The sequence below is a fragment of the Hylaeus volcanicus genome, chromosome 5, assembly GCF_026283585.1.
Source record: "Hylaeus volcanicus isolate JK05 chromosome 5, UHH_iyHylVolc1.0_haploid, whole genome shotgun sequence".
Lineage (NCBI taxonomy): Eukaryota > Metazoa > Arthropoda > Insecta > Hymenoptera > Colletidae > Hylaeus > Hylaeus volcanicus.
This window is the reverse complement of record NC_071980.1, coordinates 29,199,195-29,223,323: the sequence shown is the minus strand read 5'-3', so window position 1 is coordinate 29,223,323 and position 24,129 is coordinate 29,199,195. Positions and strand designations below refer to the sequence as shown.

The 24,129-nt window shown below is 42.6% G+C and overlaps 3 protein-coding genes across 5 annotated transcripts in view; 1 reads left to right on the top strand and 2 right to left on the bottom strand.

Annotated features, from left to right (window-relative positions):
- LOC128877280 (proteoglycan Cow) overlaps positions 1-10,378 on the top strand; it is a 32,603-nt gene extending 22,225 nt beyond the window's left edge. For 2 of the 3 annotated variants that reach the window (XM_054124450.1, XM_054124451.1), the window contains 6 exons: positions 1,974-2,119; positions 3,300-3,457; positions 5,269-5,485; positions 5,721-5,880; positions 6,435-6,661; positions 6,740-10,378. In XM_054124450.1, coding sequence (XP_053980425.1) covers positions 1,974-2,119; positions 3,300-3,457; positions 5,269-5,485; positions 5,721-5,880; positions 6,435-6,661; positions 6,740-6,879 — 1,048 coding nt within the window. In that variant the 3' untranslated portion in view covers positions 6,880-10,378. Of the gene's footprint in view, positions 1-1,973; positions 2,120-3,299; positions 3,458-5,268; positions 5,486-5,720; positions 5,881-6,434 lie in introns of all 3 variants that reach the window. The other variant, XM_054124448.1, reaches the window with a different exon arrangement.
- A 48-nt stretch (positions 10,379-10,426) lies between these two features.
- LOC128877282 (alcohol dehydrogenase class-3) lies at positions 10,427-12,658 on the bottom strand. The gene is made up of 7 exons (XM_054124454.1): positions 12,328-12,658; positions 11,875-12,118; positions 11,577-11,797; positions 11,272-11,488; positions 11,056-11,186; positions 10,665-10,939; positions 10,427-10,580 (listed from the first exon to the last, which is right to left on the bottom strand). Exons 1-7 carry the CDS (start codon positions 12,346-12,348, stop codon positions 10,556-10,558), a joined length of 1,134 nt encoding a protein of 377 aa, XP_053980429.1. The 5' UTR covers positions 12,349-12,658; the 3' UTR covers positions 10,427-10,555.
- Positions 12,659-13,472: 814 nt separating this feature from the next.
- Positions 13,473-23,516, bottom strand: LOC128877273 (protein artichoke). The gene is made up of 7 exons (XM_054124434.1): positions 22,270-23,516; positions 18,993-19,600; positions 18,705-18,878; positions 18,166-18,284; positions 17,899-18,045; positions 16,158-17,362; positions 13,473-16,070 (listed from the first exon to the last, which is right to left on the bottom strand). The coding sequence occupies exons 1-7, from the start codon at positions 22,278-22,280 to the stop codon at positions 14,204-14,206; spliced, it is 4,131 nt and encodes a 1,376-aa protein (XP_053980409.1). The 5' UTR covers positions 22,281-23,516; the 3' UTR covers positions 13,473-14,203.
- Positions 23,517-24,129: the final 613 nt, after the last annotated feature.

The following is a 24,129-nucleotide window of genomic DNA, read 5'->3' as shown; positions in this document are numbered from 1 at the left end:
CTTTTCACTTGCAACCTCTTGCGCAAAGAGGAGTTCCGAGTCGTCCCGTCTTTATTGTCGAGTAAGCTTCGCTCTCGAGTTCTATCTCTTCTGTTCTGTGGCCACGGAGCACCCCTTCCCAATTTGTCTTCCTTTTTCTACCGTTGCAGTCTGCCTTTCTCGATTTCGTTACTCTTCGTCGTGTCTGAATTGCCGGATCGTTGAAATAAACGGCGCGTAAAATTGCGCTCGGCATTAAAAATTCGCGATAACTGAATATTATCGATTTAAAAGCATCGCGTGGGGTTTGATTGAAATTTTCGAACCATCGCACCGAGACAGTTGCTTGTGCGACGTGCGCCGACGATACACGTATGTACCTTGGAGCTATTTAGACGAGATCGATGAAACGAAACGAAATGAAACGAAATGAAACGTATTCAACTACACGAACAATAGAAAAAAATGAAATGTCAGTAGAAGATAATCTAGAAATTAGTCTACAAATCGTCTACAATCTTGAAAATTACGTGTTACAATTTGCAACGGAGGCACAGTAACCCTCGCCACTCTCTTCTCTCCTCTTCTCGTAATTGATAGACATTATCGACTCGAAAAGTCTGCCAATGGCGATGGGAGGAATCGGCTGGCTGATCGCCGTTACCCCGTGGCTGATTAACAAATAACGGGTGTATACCAAACAGCCGAGAGTACATTAACTCGTGTAACCTGGGGTACGATGCACGGCCGCAAAGTACATCCGAGACCGCAGTCTATCGCAGCCGGAATTGCATGCGGCGGCATTCATTTTGGCGTCCAGTTAGAGGATACACACGCTCCGGGCAGCCTAATTCCGCAACCTGGCGAACGTCGTTGGCCGAAATACGCACACACAGAGGATGGCAAAGGGCAGCAAGGAATCCAATCGGATAGACTAATTCGTCTATCGCGGTTGTTCGTCGCGTCGATGCGTTTCCGCGCGCAAATACACAGCTCGGGGAAATGAGCTGGACGTTAATCCTGTTCTCTCCTGCTACCTCCGAATCGTTCGCGCACGGCCCCGTTTAATTCGCATTTCGATGGAAATTGTTGCTTCTGCGATGTAACCCTCGTACATTCGCCTAGGTAAACCGACGACGCACTTCAGAAATCATTCTTATGGAAGAAAATTAATTCATCGAACGGGTATAAAATTGTACTAGCGAAAGCAAACGACAGACCTTGATGAATACTTTACTTGCGTTCGTATTCTGCTTTGTTGAACGTCTTGTTGTATGATCGAGCTTCTTGGCTCATCTTTCGATTCGCCCGAGTTTTGCGACTCTGCACTTAGAGAATGTACCCTTGTAAACGGTTTCGCAAAATTATTAACGGTTTTAGAGGAACCCAGGACTGATAATAAAGAACCTTTGCCGTTCGTGGAAAGTTGCACAATGCCTCGCCTCCGGTGGTGGTTGCGGGGGGGAGGGGGGGGGGTATATGGAGAATTCGCGGTCGTCAGCAAACGTGTAATTAGTTTAAACCGAGTACCGCGGTAATTAAGCTAGTTTAACTCCTTTATCAAGACGAAGCTGGTCTCCGTTCGTCTACCTTTGAGTTTCCTAAAATGGTGCGTCCCTGCGGCTTGTTGGTTTCCCCGTCTTCGTTGGTCGTCGGATCGGGGATACTTACATATAGTACACAAACGGGGTACGCGCATGTTGTATCGCAAGGATGATCAAAAGAAAACGAAACTGTAACAGGGCGAGATGGATGGCGATAATTTTGATTTTATTGAAATCGGTATACGGTACGGTACGGTACACGCGATATCGTCTTTACGAAAGGATTTTTAACTATTTCATTTGAAATAGAATTGTTAAAACGACGCCGATGTTTCGGTGGATAATGGGAAACTGGAGAAGCGGTAAAGACGACGCATTTGCCGTAGTCGATGTACACTCGGCCATGAGACGGTTTCATGTAACAAGGCGAACACGTCCCTTTTGTTGCAGATGTCAAGAATGTCCTGTGGGGAAGCCGGCGTTCCTTTGCGGAAACGATAATCGCACATATAGTTCGCTGTGCCGGTTGGCATACCACAATTGCATCCACCACGCGTTGGTGAGCATCGCCTGCAAAGGTTTCTGCCCGTGCAAAGGTAAAGCCATCTCTAACAATGTGTAACATTTTTTCGTGCACAACCATTTTACAATTATTGCTCGAGAAAACAGCCTAATATGCGAACCGTTGGCAATCTTAACTTACGAACGCAGATATTTCATGATTTTACGGATGGAATTAATTGGTAGGTTTATTCATAGGCAGCCCGACCGCCCGTAGCCTGTTTAACAATGGACCCATGTTTGCGTCCCTCCGCCTAGACTAAGGGACAAGCACATCCACCATGAATATTCATAATTGACTGTTGGAACAATAATTTCGCTGTTGAAATATATTAAGCTACACGACCTCGTCAGTCTCGCGAATTCACGGTGAAGAGAGAATAATGGAAGCTTAAGGAATCGCATGTTTCGAGAACTATCTTCGTTGTACGCGTTCTCGAGTCAGCGAGTAACGTAGAATTCTTACGGGAAGTACGAAATCTAGGCTAATCACGGAGTCTTAAAGTCAATTGTGTGCGTACATACATTATCGTAGAATTAATACATAGATAGAAAGGAATCCGAATCGATGGCCTAGTCGCATAGGTTCAACGAAAATGAAAAAACTCACTTATAGCTTATATGTATCGCGAATTAAAAAAACCACTCGAATATACGTTTCTTTCATTATTCTTTTAGGGTCGTCCGATTAATAGTTAATACATCATGGATAGCGGTCGTAAAATGTATTCGAAAGCAGAAACATGTAAACGTCGGCGATCGAATTTTATCGCATCGAGGGCTGACGTCGACGCGCGTTTGTTTAAAAATCATTGAAATACTTGTTAGCACGACGCGACGCTACCGAATGTAAATGCTAATTTCGTTTGGTTTGTTTACATGTGGTTAATGAGTTGTCGTTTCGTTGTTTACGTTTCGTTGTTTACGTTTCGTTGAGTTCTCGACGAGTTTGAACTTGTAGGCGTGTCAACGCATTCCCCCTTTCCGACTTTTCACGTAAAGGAATTTTATTTCGTCGCAAAAGATAACAGATAGAATATATTAATATTCGTATATGGTAGTAGAGTTATACGGGGCTCATGATTCTCAGACGAGCACCGTTCTTGTATGTAGATATCTCGCGTAAATTTTTTATTCGATTCTCGGTGTGCGAATGTTACCGCGTCATACTGTATGAATATTATACTTACGCATGTATCGGTATCGATTTTTCAGCGGCTGATTTACGGGCGTACAACAAAAAGATGCAAATGGAACGACAAAAGTCCAAGATGGGCGAGATGATGCGAAATCGTGATATTACACTTACCCCTCGTGACTTCAATTACGACAATCACCATTACCAGTACATAAAATACACCAAACGTGGCAAGGTAAGTTCGAGCGATGGTCTATCCTAGAATCTAAAATGATCTATTCTAGAATCTAAAATTAAACATTCTCAGCGTTTATACTGTGCAATACTAAACTTAAATCTCAGAATAAGGAACCCAAAATGGAGAAAATGAAAAGAGTAGGAGCTGCGAGTAGGAAATGGATAAATAAAAGTTACAAATTAGAGAACTAAATCGTCTATGTCGTGGCGAGGTTGTGTATGCTATGCGGCGAGCTGTCTAGGATTCTCTAGCACGGAAGCTACAATCCGCTGCCGAAATCGAAAATTAATGTGTTGCATCGGTAAATCATAACTTTCCTCGGGAATAGTTCGCACCCCCGTATACTATACACAATGTATCGCCGTGGATACGAACGTGGTTCGCTGGAATCTCGCATTTATGCAGCACGATTTAGTCCGTATTTCGAGTGAAATCGACGACAACATTGCTCAACAATATTATCTCGAGTAGTATCATGATATTATACAAGATTCACGGCACGATAAATTCTTACTTGTTTTTACGACGAAAAGGAATACGTACCTTATATGCATACGCACATACGTTTCTGACAGCTGATTATGTATTTTCGAAGACGAACAATCATTGCTACTTGTATTCAAAACTTTGCGGGTAATCTCATTCCGTCGACTTTTCCAACGACATTTATGTTTAAAAGCTCGAACGTGTGTTACGGTTTGTCTCTAAAAAGCAACGCTTTCGCGTGCATTCATCAACGACAGAGCTGGACGATTAATTAAATGTTCACGGGGCACGCGTTAAATTTCCTGCCCTCGAGCATGATCGCTGGACCGTATACGAAATTATGGGCTCTGATTTGGAACGAAACGAAACGGAACGAAACGAAAAGGATTACCCGGCGTATCAATTATCGCTCATAAGCCGGATTTCCCGGGATGCGGATGGTCGAATTCGATGAAAGATCATCGGGGAAAATTATTGATCGATACACGACTATCGTCGAATTCTACAGTAATTATCGGGCTAATTTTACATCATCGATGGGGGATTATTAAATACAAATCCATGTACAATTATGCTTAATTGCGCGTGAATCTGGCATGAAAATGAAAATGAAATAATCAACCTCGAGCGTATAATATTCGGCAATCTTTCGAGACACATTATACGAAAGGATCGAAAAGGAATAGGTACCAACCGAGCTACGATTTAAGTCGTATGCACGGTAGAGTAGTAGGTCGAGGCTTGGATTCTTTACGAAGACATCGAGGGTATCCTTCGATGCCGGTCTGCCTCTCATTGGTGGACCGTAACCCCCACGTCGATGGCTCGTATTTTCGAGCAACCCAGACGAGGCGAGACGAGGCGAGGCGAGGCGAGGCGAGGCGTCTTCCCCATCGATCCGACGGAGAGCGTTGCCAGACGTCGAGGAGCCGTAATATCGTTACGGTCGGCTGCAACCCTCGTAACACTCGAGGACGTCGACTACATACCTACCGGGACCAAGGGCTAATTTATCCTTGGATTTTAATCCTAGCCTGCTCGATCGATGCACTTGTTTCTTTAGGCGTTACAATTAAACATGGTTCGATTAAAACAGCTCAATCTTGGAGGAGAATGTTATCGCGTCGCGAATCCAGGGAAAATTAATTCGGAAAAGCAAATTGATACGTCAAGTTTCCTTGATCCGTATAATTCCATACTAACTATAACTTGACGCAACGCAAAAAATACACAGCGATAGGTCTTAAAATAATATCGCCACTCGTGCACACTGTAAATTTTCCAATTACTATCATTGCTCACGTATTATATTTTTTCTTCAGGCACTAGCCGCAGGAAGCAAATACGACGACAAGAATTTGATGAGTAACGAAGTCATGGAGAAGACGCCCTCGCCATTGAAGTCTATGTACAATTCTCAGTTATCGCGAAAATCTGAATGTCCGCCGTCCTCGAAACCGGCAATGGCAAATCGTCTGCTGGACTGGTTTTCAGTCGTGATGGCGGAATCCAAGTACCGCCCTCATCCTAAACCGAAAGGTACGAAAACGTTGAATCGCACGTTAAGCAACAAAGAAAGTAAACGTGTCGCGTTGCGCGTTAATTTTTATAAAATGTATACCTACGTATGCGTAGACACGCACGTATACGTATAGTTTATTCGCAACACGATTCAGAGTCTGGGAAATTGATATTTTATTCGTTTTTTTATCCGCGCGAAGACGGCGGAAGCGGTTAAGGGTTGGGATTCATATTTCGCTCGCACCGTTTCCAGCTCTCCTCATTATCGGTTGCCAGAGCGAGGTCAGGTGGATGTTCGGACATTTGGACAAGGACGGCGACGGTCGGCTGTCTCTTTCCGAGCTGTACGGTCTCGAGCATGATCAGAACGAGCCGTGTCTCAAACCATTTCTGGATGGTTGCGACACCAACGGGTGAGTGAGATTCGAGGTTCAAGGGTGTTGCGAGTTCCACGATTCCACCCACGTAGAGCGAAAGAGAAATTTGCTCTTTATCGTTCGTTTGTCAAATCGCGAATAAATTTTTCCTTGTTCCTTTTCTTGCCTGTAAATCGTTAAGCACGTCGGATACGTGACCCGAGAGGAGAACGCAAAAACCTTTTCAGTTCTTAATACCGTTGGTGATGCGAAGGGGGTGGGAGGGATGTGGCTGGAGCTACGACACTCGAGAGGAATAGGTGTCGAGCGTGTACGTGCCTTCCGATCGACTAGCTAGACTGGCTGTCTCAAGTTAGAAATCATATACGAGTTTAGACGAGTACGAAACCTGCGTTTCGAGACGATTACTCGTCGCATATAATGGGGAAAGTGACAAATGATTAATTTTCGTTTTTCGATTTCGTTATTCGAACAATTTTCTCGAATTTCTTAGGTTTTAGTTTAGCGGTAGAAGTAGGTATTATCCTCAACAGTTAGTCGAGCGTGTCGTTGAAGCGAGTTTAACCGTTAACGTCTACAAACATTTGTAGAGACATATTTGTGAGCGGTTCCGAGTGGTGTGGATGCTTTTCAAAGGCCGAAGGTCCTTGTGCCGCCGTACGTAAAAGGTCATCCCCCGAAGTTGCTCCCATCTGCGACTCCCGAGGATATTACCGAAGTACTCAGTGCCATCGCAGTCTTGGACTCTGCTGGTGCGTCGATCCCCATGGCGTGGAGTACGCTGGTACCAGAACACGCGGTAGCAAGCCGGATTGCGGTAAATGTCGTTTATTACTTTCGACACAGTTTTTACCACTTTCGATAAAATCAATTTTCAAAATATCTAATGTTTCAGATAAAATCGGGAATACGATCAACAACCCAGTAGGTACGAAGTGGTCGAATAGCGTAGACCTGGACGACGACGACGAAGACGGTGGTACAGATTCCGGACAGGATCTCGAGGGCTCTGCCGATCAGCCTTTAGACTTTTAGATTTTTTAGAACGAGCCTGTAACGCAGCAGCAACAGTGGCGCTGGCAGTAACCGAGAACAACACCCTAACACCTGATATCGAACAATCGGACAATTTCATTATTCCCTTGATCCGAAGGAATGCGGAAAAGCTTGTCTGGTTGTCCGCTTGTTTCGAGTATCGCCGTTGTGATTGGAGGTGTCTTTGGTGAATAAGGGCAGCAGCGGAGACTACAACCGGCACGGCGCGGCGGGCGCGGCGTGTGCAAGCCTAATATCACTTCGAAGAGCAACGAAAAGCATGACGATTGATTTGGCATCGTGATTGCACGTCGAACAACTTTGATCGCGTTCTTTTTGACTCGATGATCGAAAAAGCAGTACCGATCGACACGGAGACGTTGGTTATTTCTTAACTCGCGAATGATTAGGCCCAAAACAGATTATTTCGGATCTTACTATTCAATGGTAATTCGTACTCGAAACGAAAAAAAAAGAAGAAAAAAACAAATAACGAATGATAGACGTTTCCGTTCGACTATCGGGACGTACGAAAATCGTGACAATTGCCAAACTGGTTAAGAAACCATCGGGTTAAGGAATCGAATCGAAGAATCTCCCAACCAAGAAAAAAGTAAACTCGATATTGTGCAATAACCGTGGGGCTACTTCGTGCAATAGCGATTTCGTGCAATGTTTCATTTTACTCTAAGTGCGAAGACTGCGAAAAGATCTATACGTTTGATCTACATCACACAGAATTCAAATACCGACGACTGTTTACAGAAACGTTGATTTACCCTATGTGCCCGTTGAGGTACCTCCATGCACAACTCGTTCTATAAATAATACAATTATACACTATTTATGCGCATAGAAAAAATTAGAAGAGAGAAGGAGGGCGAGCGATGGAGAGAAAAGAGCAGACTCTCAAGAAATTGCAGGAACCACGCGCAGCAGTAAGTAAAAGATAACTCATCCTCCATCGATATGTTTAATGAAAAGATAAACAAAATTGAAAGAAACAGAAAGCACTATATAATTATGATTTCTAATCCGCGCTAGATTAACGATATCTCGAATTGTAAGGTTTAAGCATTATAAATATATAATATTGTCTACGACTTACGATAATAGAACGGACAAAGACAAGACTGGCTGAGAGAGAAAACTCGGCTGATCGTCAACAGAGACGCGCGAATCCCATCAACGCACCGTTATAATTAGAGAGATGCACGTCCGCTGGATGTAGAGGTCAAAAGTGCTTGCATAACCCATTATGTCACATGAAAATAGTTTTAACCGTAACCCCTTGCATAACGAATTTGCTGGTCCATTGGGGGAATGTGCAGAATGTTTCATAAAATGTAGGCATTGTTTCAGAGGTAAGTTCCGAATATTGCAACTTTGTTATAATTACTTTGGTTATGTTACAATGTAACTTGAAAACAGTTAAACGTACGTAATACAATTAAATTTACATCCAATCGTAGAGGATCGACTGCTTTTAGTACTTTCCTGATTCGTGTCACTCTATACTATATATAATATATCGCATAACTTTCTCTCGTTCGGTATGATTCGTACGTACAAATATCATTATACATACTACAGATAATTTGTAGTTTATTGACTTTGACGTGTGCAAACAGGGTAAACACGGACCCTTTTTCGGATGACTGAAACAAAAAGAGTCGAAACGAAATCGTATCGGTTTGCTCTATACGGTCCTCGGAGGTAACCCTAAGGGATTAAACAGTGTATGTAGTTTCTGAACGTATTTAAATAACGCAAATAAAGATGTAACTATGTTCGTTGATTTAGATGTTTGTTCAGGCGAGCGAGGATTCAGACACTCTCCTGTCTATAGCTTCACTCGATGAAATACTATAAAATACCAGTTGTATACGAGTAGAATGAACTACTCTGGCACAACTTGTAAGTTGAGAATTCCTAAAACACAAAAACTGACTATCTCTGAAACAATATGAAAATAGAACAAGCGTTTAGAGAAATTTTCTTTATTATTTTCATACATATATATCGAATTTACCCCCAAAGTTATGCCCAGATTTCACGAAACACCCCACGTTCAAATGGATACATTTCCCGACGCTTGTTTAAATAACGCGCTGGACTATTCTACTTCTTTTTCTTCTTCTTCTTCTTCTTCTTCTTCTTCTTCTTCTTCTTCTTCTTCTTCTTCTTCTTCTTCTTCTTCTTCTTGGCAAGTATAAGTTTTTTCTCTCATAGCCATCTTGCGTTGCGAGGTCTAGCGTAAGATATACTTGCAAAAAAATGACCTATTTCATACTCGCTAACTACTAACAGCAACAGCAACAGCAGTTCAATCACGACGATGAAAGAAATTACTCGAGATTGTTTCGCGTCATGAATCGTAACGAACGGTTTCGCACGTTACGCTAACAGAGAAACATATTTTAGGATATACCTAGGGTATGTTTCACGCGTTGTAAGTTATTTTCTTACCTTATTTGATATTATGACACGATTTCGACGTTAAGATAACGTCAAAAGAGCTCGATTCGCTTTGTGCATCGAGTAGGGCGGAGCGTTTTTGATATTCAACGAGCACGTCGTGATTCGTCTGCGTTTACTTGTAATTCTAAGCATTTTTACTTACGACTTTTACTTAAAGAGTGTGCGGTACACCGTAGGTAATAGAGTATAAAATGTAATCCGTAGAAAAAAATGATCGGTGTGATTACGTGAATATGCGGTAATAATTAGAAAGCAATTTACGTAAGAATAGCCAGTGCAAATTATACACGTATCTTTAACTAAGAAGCTAACACGTGGAAGTTAAGTTTCGAAGCATAACTTATTTCATACTTTGACACATTTTTCCACGAATTTCGGACCGTTTAATGTCCCCGACATATTAACGTTAATTAGAAAGACGTATTATATCCCAAGTTTCAGTACTTACTCTTATCAACCAGCAACATTTATCGTACTCGTCAGTGGACACTTGTTAATCGACGATATATCAAATAGGAAAACACAATGGGTAAACTGTCCAAAAAAAAGAAAGAAAACATAATAATATATTTCGCGTTTTAAGGAGCAACATAGTATGCCGCCGCATCATTTTAAAATATCAAAGTACAAATAAGAATTGGTAGAAACTTTTGCACCGCGCCGTTCGATCATCGAATCTCGTCCTCGATGGATTAAGTAAATAAATCAACTCACGCATACTCTTCGCTAGGTTGTGCGCAATTTCTATTCCGACGGAATTTATTATTATACCGTTCACTTAGATTAAAGAACACAACTCGCAAACGTCGTCTTGCATATTGTATATACATAATTATATACAATGGAAAAATGATTGTCTATGATCTTGGCAACGTGATGATTTTTGTAAGGTATGCACTTGGTCGAAACGTAAAGAATTTTTACTTCATTCCAGAGCTACTATCGATATTTCATCAAATTGGTATTGTGCATGTGGCTGTAAGAATTCTTTATGAATAAAGATTGTTGTAGAAAGGTGGGGGATGGAGTTATTTCGAACCTTTTTACTAATAAGTAGGCGAGACAATTACGTCGAAAACATACGATATATTTTTATTTGAAAAATTCATTACAAAAATATTTCATCATACCGCAAGTATAAATAGAAATAGAAATTGTACACAAACCGACATGGAGTGACACCGTATAACCTTTTTCAGAATTTAAGCACCGTCCGCAAACTGTGGAAAAAAACCGACATTTTTTAACAAAGCAATAACACCGATGCATTTGGTTGCTTACCAATTTCTTTATTAAAAACGTACCACTTTCCAGAGTGCAACAAGTCAAATCCGTCGTTAATTCGATCGAATGGAAGAGTGTGTGTAATGAATTCATCAAGAATCAGAGTCTTGGTCATGTACTCTTGTACTAATTTGGGTACGCTTTCTTTAGATTTCCAACCACCAAATGCGGTTCCTTTCCATACTCGCCCTGTTACCAACTGGAACGGACGAGTACTTATTTCCTGACCTGCAGCAGCTACACCCACGATAACAGACGTACCCCAACCTTTGTGACAGGATTCTAACGCAGCTCTCTAAAAATCAAATATATTTCATATCAATTAATCGTTTCTTTTCAGATTATTATTTGGAGGAGTATACAATTTCGTAGAGTATTTTTTTTTTTTTTTAAGAGAAGATTAAGGCTCACCATAGTGTTTACATTGCCGACGCATTCAAAAGTATAATCTAGTCCACCATCCGTTAAGTCAATCAAAACTTGTTGAATTGGTTTATCATGATCTTTAGGATTAATAAACTCGTTGCATCCGAAAACTTTAGCTATAGAGAAATATATAAATAGTGATAGTTTACGTGGATCTTTTTTTTAAAGAAAATTCCTCATTAATGTACAAATCGATTTTACCCTGCTCGAATTTGCTTGGATTTAGATCTATCCCAATAATACGCTTAGCTCCAGCTTTCTTGCAACCAAATGCAACCGCTAACCCGACAGCACCCAGTCCCCATATGGCACACGTGCTTCCAGGTTCTACTTTAGCGGTGTTAAGGACAGCACCGTACCCGGTAGGAATTCCGCAGCCCAACAAGCATACTTTATCAAGCGGTGCAACAGGATCAATCTAGAATTATACGCGCACAGATATCTCAACAGGGAACGATAATTATAATTTATGAAATACGTATATGGAAGATGTACAATGTAGATACCTTGGCAAGAGAAATATCCGCAACCACTGTATATTCAGAGAAAGTAGAGCATCCCATGAAATGGGCAATTTCGCGACCTTTGCAAGTAAATCTAGAAGTACCGTCGGGCATTACACCTTTCCCTTGCGTTTCACGTATCTTGCTACACAAATTAGTTTTGGGAGACTTGCAGAATTTGCACGTGCCACATTGAGGAATATACAGTGGGATTACATGATCACCTGCAGGCATATAATACGTAAGATTTTTCAATTGGGAAAAGATGCAAATTAACTGTAATTAATAAATCTAATAATACCTGGTTGAAATTCATGTACTCCTTCTCCAACACTTTCAACGATACCACTGCCTTCGTGACCAAGAATACATGGAAATATGCCTTCTGGGTCTAATCCACTTAAAGTATAAGCATCTGTATGACACAAAGCAATGGCAACAACTTTAATTCTTACTTCACCAGCCTTTGGTGGGGCTACTTCAATTTCTTCAAGCGATAGAGGCTCTTTTTCTTGCCAAGCCACTGCAGCTTTGCATTTAATTATCTACAGAAAGAGTATAAAGTTAAAGACAACAAACACAATGTTTATCTTCACATTTTTACATCGCAATTTCGATGCTACAGTATGTTACATTAATTTAGTGCAATAACTATTGGATATAATTACACACTTTAATAAATAACGGAATGGTATTAAAGGTTAATATATATTTACAAACTTATTAATGAAATTATAAATTATATAATAATTACCCTCCCAGTAGTGTCCGACATTTCTGATAACGGAAATATCAAACAACAATGTAATTAATCAACGATTCAGACGAGTGTAAGGTATCAAATCGCAAACGCAGCTGCCACTTATTTTTCTCCAAAGTCGATCACCATCGGTCACGAGTGCCGAGATTAAATTATGATAAAGCGTGAGTTCAAGGTTGTGATCTGTTACGCGTAACTGGATATTGTGAACCCTGATCGTAACTTGTAGTGCGATACTGGCAGCAGAAGCGACATAACCTCATCAAATCTTGTTAAATTAGATCAGAAGGAAGAAGAAGAAAGATCTCTGCGCCTATAAGGTGACAACCGAAACAACAAATAAGCTGTGGTGTAGCTTGTCGTATACAAGGGGCACCTCTGCGCCTGCGAGATAGCAATCGAAACGACAACCAGACTGGAATAGATTGCCGCATACAAGGGGCATCTCTGCGCCTACGAGATGGCTACCGAATCGACAACCAGCTGGTGTTGGTTGCCGCATGCAAGGGGCATCTCTACGCCTACGAGGTGATAACCGAACCGACAGACACGCTAGTAACCTTTGCTGCATAACAGGGGCACCTCGGCGCCTATGATGAAGCAACCGGGCCTACAAACAGGCTAGCTCAGGTTGTTGTCTAACAGGGGGCATACTCCTTATTCATAAACAGCCTGAGATTGCGGGCTTATCTAATATAAATAATATTTTACATAGAGAAGAGATCCATTTTCCTTTAATATCCCTTTCCTGGTACGTTACATTTCAATTTCCTTACGTACCTTACCGTGAGGTTTTAGTGGGTATTCCCCTTGATATCAAATCAAGGGACGAGTCCCACACTACCCCCTCCTTATGAGGGGGTGTGCGTAAACGCATTTCCTCACGTAAAAAAAAAAAAAAAAAAAAGCTCCTGGTACACAAGGTAAATATGTTTTCCTGATACCAAAATGTAAACACCGGCCAGAATTTGATACGTACCAAAAATTCCTCGTGCCACTTCTTCGCATATCATGTTCTCCTGATGCCAGTAGTAAAATGTGACAAAATCCGAAAAATCGACTCGACAACTTTACAACATTATTGTAGTTTTGAGCGGAGCAATTTGCAACATTGTTGAAGTTTTGAGCGGAGCCATTCAACATTGTTAAAAACCAGGAAATATCACAGATATGAGGCGAAATTATAGGGAACTATCACAGAAACGAGGGGAAATTATAGGGAAATGTACCAGGAAATGAAGGGAAATTAATAGCAGCCTTACTACTGCTTTAAATACTACTTTTTATATATAAGGTATGAAGAAATGGGTACAGAAAGTGTATATTTTTACAAAACTATAGATTAGGTTACGAGGTGTATACATATGCACGTATAGAAGTCTACAAATATAATATTATTAAGTGAATGAGCACCAAATCTTAAATAGCATACAATAATTATCCCTGGGACGTTCTATCGTTCGAGTGTAGAGCTTCTAGAATTTGTTTATTGAAAAATGTAAGTATGGACGACACAGGAAGACATTTCAGAAGTTTCAGGTAGCTTCATCGTGTAATTAGCGATGCAATGATTTCCTTAGAATTACCATAGTCCCTTATCTAAATATTTATCTATCTTTTTTTTTCACTTACAATAAGTACAATGCGCAGACGATCGATCAATAAAACGTACACGTGGTCCAGTGAACTATTCAAAGCGTCACTTTGTATGTACCACTTATTAACGAAACGAAAGAAACTATTGGGACACCCTACATCTAAACCGAAGTACGTATCTACACCACGCTGGTGGTAGAACACGTTAAAAGTACTCGTGTAAACTATGAGGTATGTGTGTGTATGTACACTGTGCGTATGGACACTGAGCAAATTATCTGTCGCATTTGGTATCCGTGGAGCAGGCAACGTAGACGGGCAACGACGATCCGTCGCAATATCCGTAGAATTGTTGCGATTGCAGCTGCGATTGCTGCTGGGCCTGGGACTGCATTTGCGTCGGAGTCAGAAGCGTGTGCATCAGATGCATCGGTTGCACGAAGGGCATTATCTGAACAGGAGGCGTTGGAATGGACTGAGCGCCGTTTCCACGATCCAACGTCGATCCATTATAAGATCCTACATAAAGATCGTGATTGATTTTTCCAGAGTAGGCACTGGGTGGTCTTATCATCGACGCCTCGCGGATGCTGGAAGCTACAGCGGTCATTCGCGCCTCCTCTGCTCTGCTGGACCATCTCAGTCGACAGATGCAGATTACAATGACTATTATAGCTGTAAGAGCGACCACTCCACCGACTATACCTATGATTAGGGTATCGTCGGTTCCTGAAGCAGTCCCTACTGTGGAATCCACTGCGTGGTCATGATTATTGTTATTATTATAATGTTTGTTTCGTTTTTGGTCATTCTGGACTGCAGGCGCCACTGTCCAGATGATCTCTGGCTCTGGAGCAGGGACTGTCGATTTCTTCGAGGCGACAGTAGTATCAGCTAGGGTAGTTCTATGTCTGGTACCTGGAGTAGCAGCTGTGAACTCGCAGGATAGTTTGTCTTCTTCGAGGTTAGTCAAAACAAAGCCTACTAAATGAGGAGGAGCGACGCAGAGCACGCGATTCGAGGAATTGTTATCATCGACGTTCTTCATGGTTCTCAGCCACTTCCAGAGGGGCCTGGCGTCGCAGCTGCAGTTGATAGGGTTCTTATCGAGACCCTTGATCTTCACTGTGCCCCCACGCTCGTCCAGGGCGGCGAGAAATTGGGAAGATAGAGCTGTGAACTTGCTTCCTGAGACATCCAGCTCTAGTTCAGTGGATCGAGGAACTGGGAAAAAGAGGGCGGCTGGTATAGCGTCTACGGAAGTGTTCTTGAGACCTATGGTCAGTTTACGTCCGCGAACACCGACCAATGAGCTGGAGAGGACGTTCCTTAATCTCTCACCGCGCAGTATTAATTCTCGTAGACGAGGATGAGCGCGTATCGACAGTTGCTCGTTGCTCACAGACGAGTCTTTGATTTCCACGTCCAACGACTCTAATCGAGTCATTCCTTTGAGGATCCCTTGGACGTCAAAGTAGCCTAGCTTAGGATAGTTGTATGCGGATAATGAACGTAGATTCGCCAATGGTTTGAAAGCTGTCCTTTCGATTCGAGCACAGTTAGGGAGATCCGACATCTTGAGGGAGCGTAGAGCAGTCAGGCCCTCGAAGGTGGTTTCGTTGATAGTGCTGGCGTCGTTCCCTGACACGTCCAGCCACCTGAGGACTGGCAAATCCTTCAACGCAGTGATCACACTTGTTAAATCGGTTAATCGATTCTTGGAGACGTCCAGGCTCTCCAGCATGGTCGTACGCTCGAGTGCCTTGGACTCCACGTCGCTTATACCGTTCCCTGAGAGATTCAATCGCTTCAAAAAGGGTGTTTCCAATCTGGTGAGAGTACTCGTCCCAGTATTGGCGAGGTTTAACGATCTCAGGATCTTTGCCTCACCAAGTATTCCCTTCACAGCGTTCTCGCTCAGGGGATTGTCAGAGAGGTCCAAATCTTTCACATTGTTGGCCACGTCCTGGGTAAAGACCTCGACCAGTCGATTACGTGCTAGGTTTAAACGCGACAGATAGGCTGATTGCCTTTGAAGGGTTCTTATAGGTATCTCGTCGAAGCGGTTTCCTGAAAGATCCACGCTTTCTACTGAACGAACTCTGCTGGTGTCGAAGATCGTTTCTGGCAGGGAAGACAATCTGTTGAAAAAGGAATTAAATTTATTAGTGTCAACATCTCGATGTATTGTTAATCCCAACCCTAATTGAGAGGAGGAGACAACAAACCTGTTGTTGCGAAGATTCAGATGCTCGAGACGCAGCAAGCCCTCCATAGTTCTTTCGCTGAGGGATTCGACATCGTTGTCTGACAAATCTAGCAGCTGCAGCTGTGTAGAATTGTGGAACGCCAACTCGTCCACCGACTCGATCTCGTTCCCAGCGAGATTCAGAACTCTCAGTCGCGCTATTCGCGAGAACCCAAACTCTCCAACCCGTTTCAATGCGTTTCGCGACAAATCTAAGCGCTCCAAGAACTGCAGGGACCTGGCGTAGTCGCCTGGAAAGTGATGGAATCTGTTGTCCGAAAGATCTAGGATCCTCAATCTTGGGTGTATCGCGAAAGCAGTGGGGGACAATCTATCGATTCGATTGCTGGACAAGTCGAGGACTTCCAAACCAGTTCCTGTGTCAAAATGTTCTCCACCGAAGGAAATCAATTTGTTACTACGAAGATTCAGCTCGTAGAGGCTTATCAAACCCGCGAACGCTCCGTTATCGATACTAACTAGCTGATTTCCTGACAAGTCTATCTTCGTCAGATTTGTGAGTCCTCGAAACGTCCCCTCATCGATCCTTTCCAATTTATTCCCAGCTACCGATATCCTTTCCAACGACTCGAGGTTGGCTAGTAAAATCGCTGGTAGTATCCTCAGATCTGTACGCGACACGTCCAGATTAACAATCGAAGATGGAAAGACTGGTGGAAAGCCTCCGTACAGAGGATTCGAGCTCAAATTCAAATATCTCAGTCGTTGTAGACGCTCGAAGGTCTCTGGAGGGACTTTTGTCAGCTGGTTATTCGATAAATCGAAAGAGACCAAGTTTCGTAACGGAAGTTCCCCAATGGACGTCAATCTATTGCGAGAGACATCCAAGTTTGCTAAGGTGTTTTCTAGTCCGGCGAATGTAGTTGGGGAGATCGTTGAGAGCATGTTGCCCGATAGTTCGATGCTGATTAGATTCTCAAAGTCGTGGAACGATCCAGGAGGTATCTCGCGGACTAAATTTCGTGTTAGTGCTAGAGTGACCAGCCTCGATGCAGTTGCTTTTATCAGTTCAGTCGATAGCGCTGCTATACGATTGAATTCCACGTGGAGATGGGTCAGAGATGGTAGTCTGGTCAGAGCAGTTGCCGGCACCAGGAGGATGTTGTTGTCCTGCAGGGAGAGCCATTTCAGCCTGGTCAAGCCCTCGAACGACGACTCTTCGATCTGCAAAATCGATACCAGGAACATTGGAGACAGATCAGCGAGATATATTATTCATACTTGGTATACTGCAATTTATTACGCAATGGAGACTTGATTATTTATCACAATTCGTTCTGCAAAACATGAAATGTTACCTGCTTTCTAAACGCTTTCTCCAAGTAACTACTAGGCAAACAAAAAGTGTTAACTACTGCAACTTTCGTTTTCTTGATGCAACCAGCGTTGAAACATTTCCAGGTTGAGATAAAAAATTGGAGATAGTGAGAAATGAGAAGTTAGCGGTGTGCTCGGTGATTTGGTACAATGATTCAATAACTTAATATTATTTGTGCGGTCTTGGTGACAATCTTGGAGAACATTGACAATTTTTCAGAGTTAATGGAAAACGGTGCAATATTGCATGCTTTCACTCAAAGGAGCAAAGATGAGGAAGCTTTGAAGATGTCTGAATATAAGATATAGATATAGATGATAGGAACATTAATGATCTGGATAAGAATATATAATCTAGATAGAAATATTAATATTCTATATACCGTACGTAAGGCGTTCAAACTCAAATCGAGCCTAGTCAGTGCAGCCAAACCAGAAAACGTGTTGACCCCGAGCCTACCGATGTTGTTGCGACTGAGATCCAACACCTGTAGCTCCTTCAGCCCCGACAGGTGCGCCTGGTCGATGTCCTGAAACAATAACGAGAAGGTCAGAAGAAATTCTTATGAACCACCGTACCTAAAGCTTCTTTCCAAGTGAAGACAGACTTTCCAATCAAAGAATGAATGTAGATCTACGTCATTGCTTACCGTAATCAAATTGTTGGACATGTTGAGGAACTTGAGGTCCGTCAAGAGCCTCAGCGCGTCGCTGGGAAATTCTTGGAGAAAGTTTGCAGAGAGATCCAACTGCAGTAGGTTGTAAGCACCTGGAAAATGTCGATTAGGTGTCAATTGTTTCATTTATGGTTAACGGTTAGCACCAAAGGTTCGATATCTTGATTAAACATGTCGGTATTATAATAAAGGATAGCTATAAAGGAAGTTAGCTCAACTCTGGAATATACCACGGGAAAGTAGGAGCTACATACGCAACTAAACTCGTGAGAACAACGATTGCGTTTCGTTCGTTGTTCCTCGTAAGGTGGCTGGGAAAATAGTCAAAAGTGGAACTCGGTAATGTGCGAATTGGTCTCGTCCAACCAGGTCGCGTAGAGCTGGAGACATTGCTCTTGGATGAAATTCAGATTTGGCAATCGGAGGTTTTAAAAACGAATTATTTTCACACAGTGAACTGAACCTTTGGCTCAGAAAAGAAGAAGCGAGGAGATTCATATAGTTGTACGCACCTTTGAAAGCATCGCTGTTGAATCGACCAAGATCGTTGCGAGATAGATTCAGAAGGAGCAACCTTTCAAGCCCAGAAAGAGCTCCATCTTCCATGTGGGACAGTTCGTTCTCGCTGAGGTCCAATCGCAGCAACGAGTCGCCAACCATCGAGAAGGCAGCTCGTGGCAGCGATTCTGCAGGAAAAGACGTGACCTTAATTCTTTATTTTTAAGAAACAGAGTATCCTTTAATTGTATTCATCAAATCTTGCTCTCTTAGTAAACCAAGAGCTCCAAAGAACCACGTACCAATATTGTTTCCAGACAGCGAGAGGACCCTGATGGACTTGGGCCCCTTCAGCGACGCTGTTGGCACAGCCGTTAGATCGTTCCCATCCAAGTACAGTTGCTCGAGACTCTCGCAGCCCTTGAAAATACCTTCCTCGATGCTCCTCAAGCCATTCCTGCTCAGATCTAGGAGCCTCAGCTCCCTCATACCGTGGAACTCATTGCTGGAGAATATAGGGTTCAGGCTATCGCCAAGAAGATTGTCAGCGAGTTTCAGTTCCTCCAGTTTGGGCTGCGCTGCTAATAGACGATTCATCAGTTTGTATATCGAGTTGCCTGACAGGTCAAGCTTCCTCAGATTCAGGCCAGAGTCGAGCAGGTCCTCGGGAAGAGTTTGGTATCCACTATTTCTTTGGCTAACGGAAACGATAGGCTGTCCGCGCAGGCTCTCCACCGTGTCTCGTGCGAAGATCACTCTGTCGCAGTTCATTTCTAACGAACGAACATATTCCGTGGAAACGGAGCACTTGCAGGGGACCTGCAGGTTCCGTCTCAACTCCACGCAGGGCACCCATGCCTGCTTCGACGAGTGGACGCTCGAAAGCAAGAGTATCGACGATAACAACCACCTGGAAACGACATTGTTCGCTTATTCACTCGTTTAACACGTTGATCGTCACATGAATATTTGTGAATGTTTTTTTACGAGTATCGAAGTTTGTTTTGAGACAATTGAAGCCTACATAATCGCCTATTAGTTTCATAAACTTGAGATTTATTTACTGTTAGAATTTACTGTTAGAAAGCTGCTGTAATTAGAAACCCATTTTCCTTGGTATGAATAAAAAATGACGTGAAGTTACGTCAGGGATAGTCAGCGATAGATATAAAGTTGACGTGAAGTTACGTCAACGACTGCGGATGCGCTAGTATGAATAAGATATTACGGGAAACATCGTTCCTCGATATAATACGCTTTTGTCTCGCCTGAGAGATCGAGGATCCCAGTTTAAGAGACGCTGGCTTACACTAGAAGGTACATAAGGTGCTTCCTCACTTTAACGTATCGAAAAATGGGTCATATTCAGGAATTTTTTAAAGAGAAAGTACAAGCTACATTTAGCCCATGTCCCTATTAAACATAAGTAGAAAATTCAATTGTAATCCATGTGAAATTATTGGGATACCAAAACCTGTTTCTATTAACTTATTGACCGACTACTTTCAGAATGAATTTTTTTTTCAGTGAAAAGCACCGTCTATTAAAAATTGAAAAGGCGTCGCTCGAAAGAAAATATGCAGTTCTGAAGACACGTTGCAAGGTCAAGCCAGGTGTATGAGGGACGGCAACAGTCGCTTTGTAGAAGACGTTTCTAACGTCGAGGACTGCGGGCGCTTTCAATTTTCTTCCGCGTTAACGCAACGCGCAGAGGCGTGTTCAGGGCACAACCCGCATCTCGAAACGCGGATACCATCGTGTAACGGTGATTTCGTCCGTACAGATACGCACAGTGAAACCTGTTTGTCGCGAATGCCTAAACGACTACGTTCCCTTCTTTTTCTCCAAGAGAACGGGATTTCTCGACAGAGCGAGCCATTCCCGCGTTAATTTTCGCTTCTAGCCGAGAACTCGTCATGCATATGCATGGTTGACGCTTGATAGTCAATGTTAACTCTCAGGACTGCATAAACGTGATGTCCCCTTGTGAGACTTGGATGTAACGACTCCTTCGGGAGTCGAATAGATCGATATTGGCGCGTATCTTGGATCTTTGCAACTACCTGTGCTTATGATTCATCGAGCAGCAATCACTGAGCTCATTGCACGGTTCACCGGTCACTAGTAGATGCTATCATCTCTTGGTTGAATAATTGAGAAATTGAGAGAGCACGTTTCAGATAGAGTTCGAATTGTAGTCTGTGTATAACAATCTAGTTCTAATCTGGTCTCTGTTCTTTTAAGTGATGCCTTAAGTGATGCATGTTGGAGTTTAGGCGCGCGACACAGATTCATGAGGAAACCGTGTCGTGACGTCCCGTGGAGGAGGCTATCACTTCTACTTGAGAAGAAAAGAGTAACGAACGAAAGAAGGAAATCGAGAAGAAACCACGACCTTCGCATTTCATCGGAGAGTAATGGAAGCGCCAACAGAGACGAGAATGATATTTTGAAATTAGGATTCTTTTGCAATTCGATGAATCATTGTCGGTCATTCTAGGATATTTTAGCAATTAATTTAAGAAATATGTTTATCGTAGTCTTGGCTCTGCTGGAATATCACAGGAAACTACCAGGCTACCTACTAGCTATGAGCAATTAATAATCATGGTCCTGGCTATGCGATTATCGAGTGATTTGAACCGTAGATTCGAAGATTAGAAAGTAACTCGACGATCAACCTTGAATTCCTTGCGATATCTCTGCAGGAACAACGATGACGAGGTGTCGCTTACATTACGTATTCCTTCGATGATCCTCGTGCCATTACTACTAACCAGTATCATAGAACAGCGCTCGTTAAGAGAGCAATGCCCTCCCATGTTTGCACTGTTCCTTCTGAATAGTTAAACATTAGATCGATCCAACTTTTATGGCACAGAACAACAAAGAAACGCTCGATTGAACACTGTACACGTGACGATCAATCTTGAATTCTTTATAGTGTTTCTGCACAGATTTGGAAATGGTGGTGAAGTTAATCCGAAGGATAAAAACAAACTAATTTTGAAGCAGTTGTCCTTCCGCGGACAACTCGACGTCGCCTGCTCCAAGGTGAGCGACCAAAGGATTCGTTTCTTTTTATTTCTGTGTATAAATATGCAATTTCTATTTTTCATTCGAAGCGAAGTTCGCGTACTTAAGGTACTCGATTAGTTGAATCATAAAACAAGATAAACAGCAAAGCTGAAAGAGCAATGACCTCGGATGCACTATTCTCTCCGAACTGTGAAACATTTTCGCAGATATCTTGCAACGATTCAAGGTATCGCCTACGTGTTACGCATACCCTTAATGGATTAAGTAGCCATTGCTACCGTGTACTCGATCCATAGATCCGCGCTCATTAACACTGGGTTTACAGAACGCGATCAGTTTAATCCATTCGAAACTTCATAATGTTTTGCAGAAACGCTTACAAGAAATCCGACATAAAACAAACCTAGTGTTAAAGGAGCAATCTCCCGGAGAGTATTCAGTGAAACACTAAGCAGTCATCATCGAAACATCATCGAGACGGATCTGAATTTTTGTTTCGCTCAGTTACAAACACCGAAAACACTGCACAGGGCAACTTACACTGTTATCATGTTAGCAGCTCCGCGCGACACGGTTTTATTATCGTTCGCCTGCGTTCAGCATCACCTTCTGGATCGTTTCTTCACTCTGGACCACTAAGAACTTGTCTTCATCGTAACGTTCCCTTTCCTGCGCCTCGAGTCAAATGGAAATTCCTTGGTAGCCCCGTCGACGACCCGGTGAACACTCGTCCCCCTTTTTCCCCTCTATCTTTTTATTTACAGAAAAGATCAACAGACCGCACAATCGTGTACGGCATAAATATGTTAAACGTTCTCTTCCTCAAAGGTTGTCTCCCCAAAGTATGACGTTAACGTGACCGCGGTTTATTTGCCAGGTGAATCGAGGGAAGCACCGCACAGTTTTCTCGGTGAACAGCAGCGCGACGAAACGAAACGAAACGAAAGGAACACGCCTCGACATTCGTAAACTGACGGGGCAACCGTACCGTAGCAATGAAAAATTGTAATGAACGGGAAAGGAGGGGGCACTCGGGAGAGACCAACGTATACCGTATTGCCCTTCTCCGCGGGATCCGCGGCTCCGATATAACGGTGTTCGCGCGAGTTTACCTACAGCGAGTCGCAAAATTATTAGCACAAGCTACGTGGTGTCCACCTTGCTATCCAAATGATTGTATTTCAATTATTTTTGGAAATTCATTAAACACTATCATACACGCTATCGTTTCAGGCAGAAATTTAACCCTTTGCTAGTGAATCTCCTATCTCGAGCGAAACTCGACAAAACTGTACCGAAGCCAGAAAGTCTACATAGACTGCAAAGAATTAACAGTTGGAAATTTCGTGGATTCATCGATGTCTTTCGATTTGGGAGAGCACTCTATTTTTCTATTAAGATATATTCCCCTGGTTGTATCTTCTCTTAGGCCACATGATTGTATAACGCGCCATTGCGAATAGGGGAGGCATCGCAGCGCAACGACATGAAATATACATACCTGCATCGGTGCGTGTCACGTGCATTACCTCACGTGTGTGTCTGTCTACATGCATATACGTGTATACATTTGGTACACGCAGTCTGGGAAAAGAACGCGAGATGGGAACGGATGGACGTAGAAACGTTTGTCGGGCAACCTTTCACTGCCATTGCGCGGAATGCTTCGTACCAGCGAGTTTGTTGCTCGCACCATTACCATGGTACTCGCTATATCCGTCCCTCCGATCCTCCACCAGGATCTGTTGTATAATTACTCGATCGATTTGCGAATAGACTATATGATAATCGTTGCTATGGGCAAGTATTAAACAAAAATTATTTCGAGTAAGAACAATAAAGGACGATGGAATTTTAATAATGTAAATTTACTACAGACCGGTATGGTTAGCTGTTTCGTGACTACGGTACCGATTCACAATCGGCATCGTACTTTCTATTACTTATATCGCGTTACTTTCGTTCGACGCTGCAGTCGAAGGCAACCGTGAAAATTAATTAAATTCTATTCGCGCTTCGAGTGCTCGTGATGAGTAGCAATAAGACCAAATCAATTGGCATACTCGTGAACTCTGATATTGCCAGATTGTTCCGTTTTCATTCCATTTTTTTTTTCTTCTACTTTTCTTTCATTTCTCTTTCGACATTATGATTATTTTTCACTCAGTTTACTCTGCTGTTTCCATGTATCGTGAAATTAAACTGTGTCTTAGGAAACATTCTCAAACTTTTTAACGCAGAAATTCCTCTTGACCCCTGGCGATAATTCCAGTTTGTTTTTAAATCACCAAGTACTCTTAGTTACCAGGATGAATGGGATCTATATTCAATCGTAAACTTAGACCTTTTGCCGCCGAGGGCGCTGAACAATGATCCATGATCCAAGCTTGCCATTGAATT

Excerpts from the sequence above, each read along its gene's own strand:
- LOC128877282 (XM_054124454.1), bottom strand. The coding sequence starts at position 12,348 with ATGTCGGACACTACTGGGAGG. Across the intron at positions 12,119-12,327 it reads TGTCGGACACTACTGGGAGG|ATAATTAAATGCAAAGCTGC; the intron begins GTAATTATTATA and ends CTCTTTCTGTAG. Across the intron at positions 11,187-11,271 it reads TCCAAGCAAATTCGAGCAGG|CTAAAGTTTTCGGATGCAAC; the intron begins GTAAAATCGATT and ends ATTTCTCTATAG.
- LOC128877273 (XM_054124434.1), bottom strand. Across the intron at positions 18,879-18,992 it reads GCTGTCTGGAAACAATATTG|AATCGCTGCCACGAGCTGCC; the intron begins GTACGTGGTTCT and ends CTTTTCCTGCAG. Across the intron at positions 18,285-18,704 it reads CAACAGCGATGCTTTCAAAG|GTGCTTACAACCTACTGCAG; the intron begins GTGCGTACAACT and ends GACATTTTCCAG.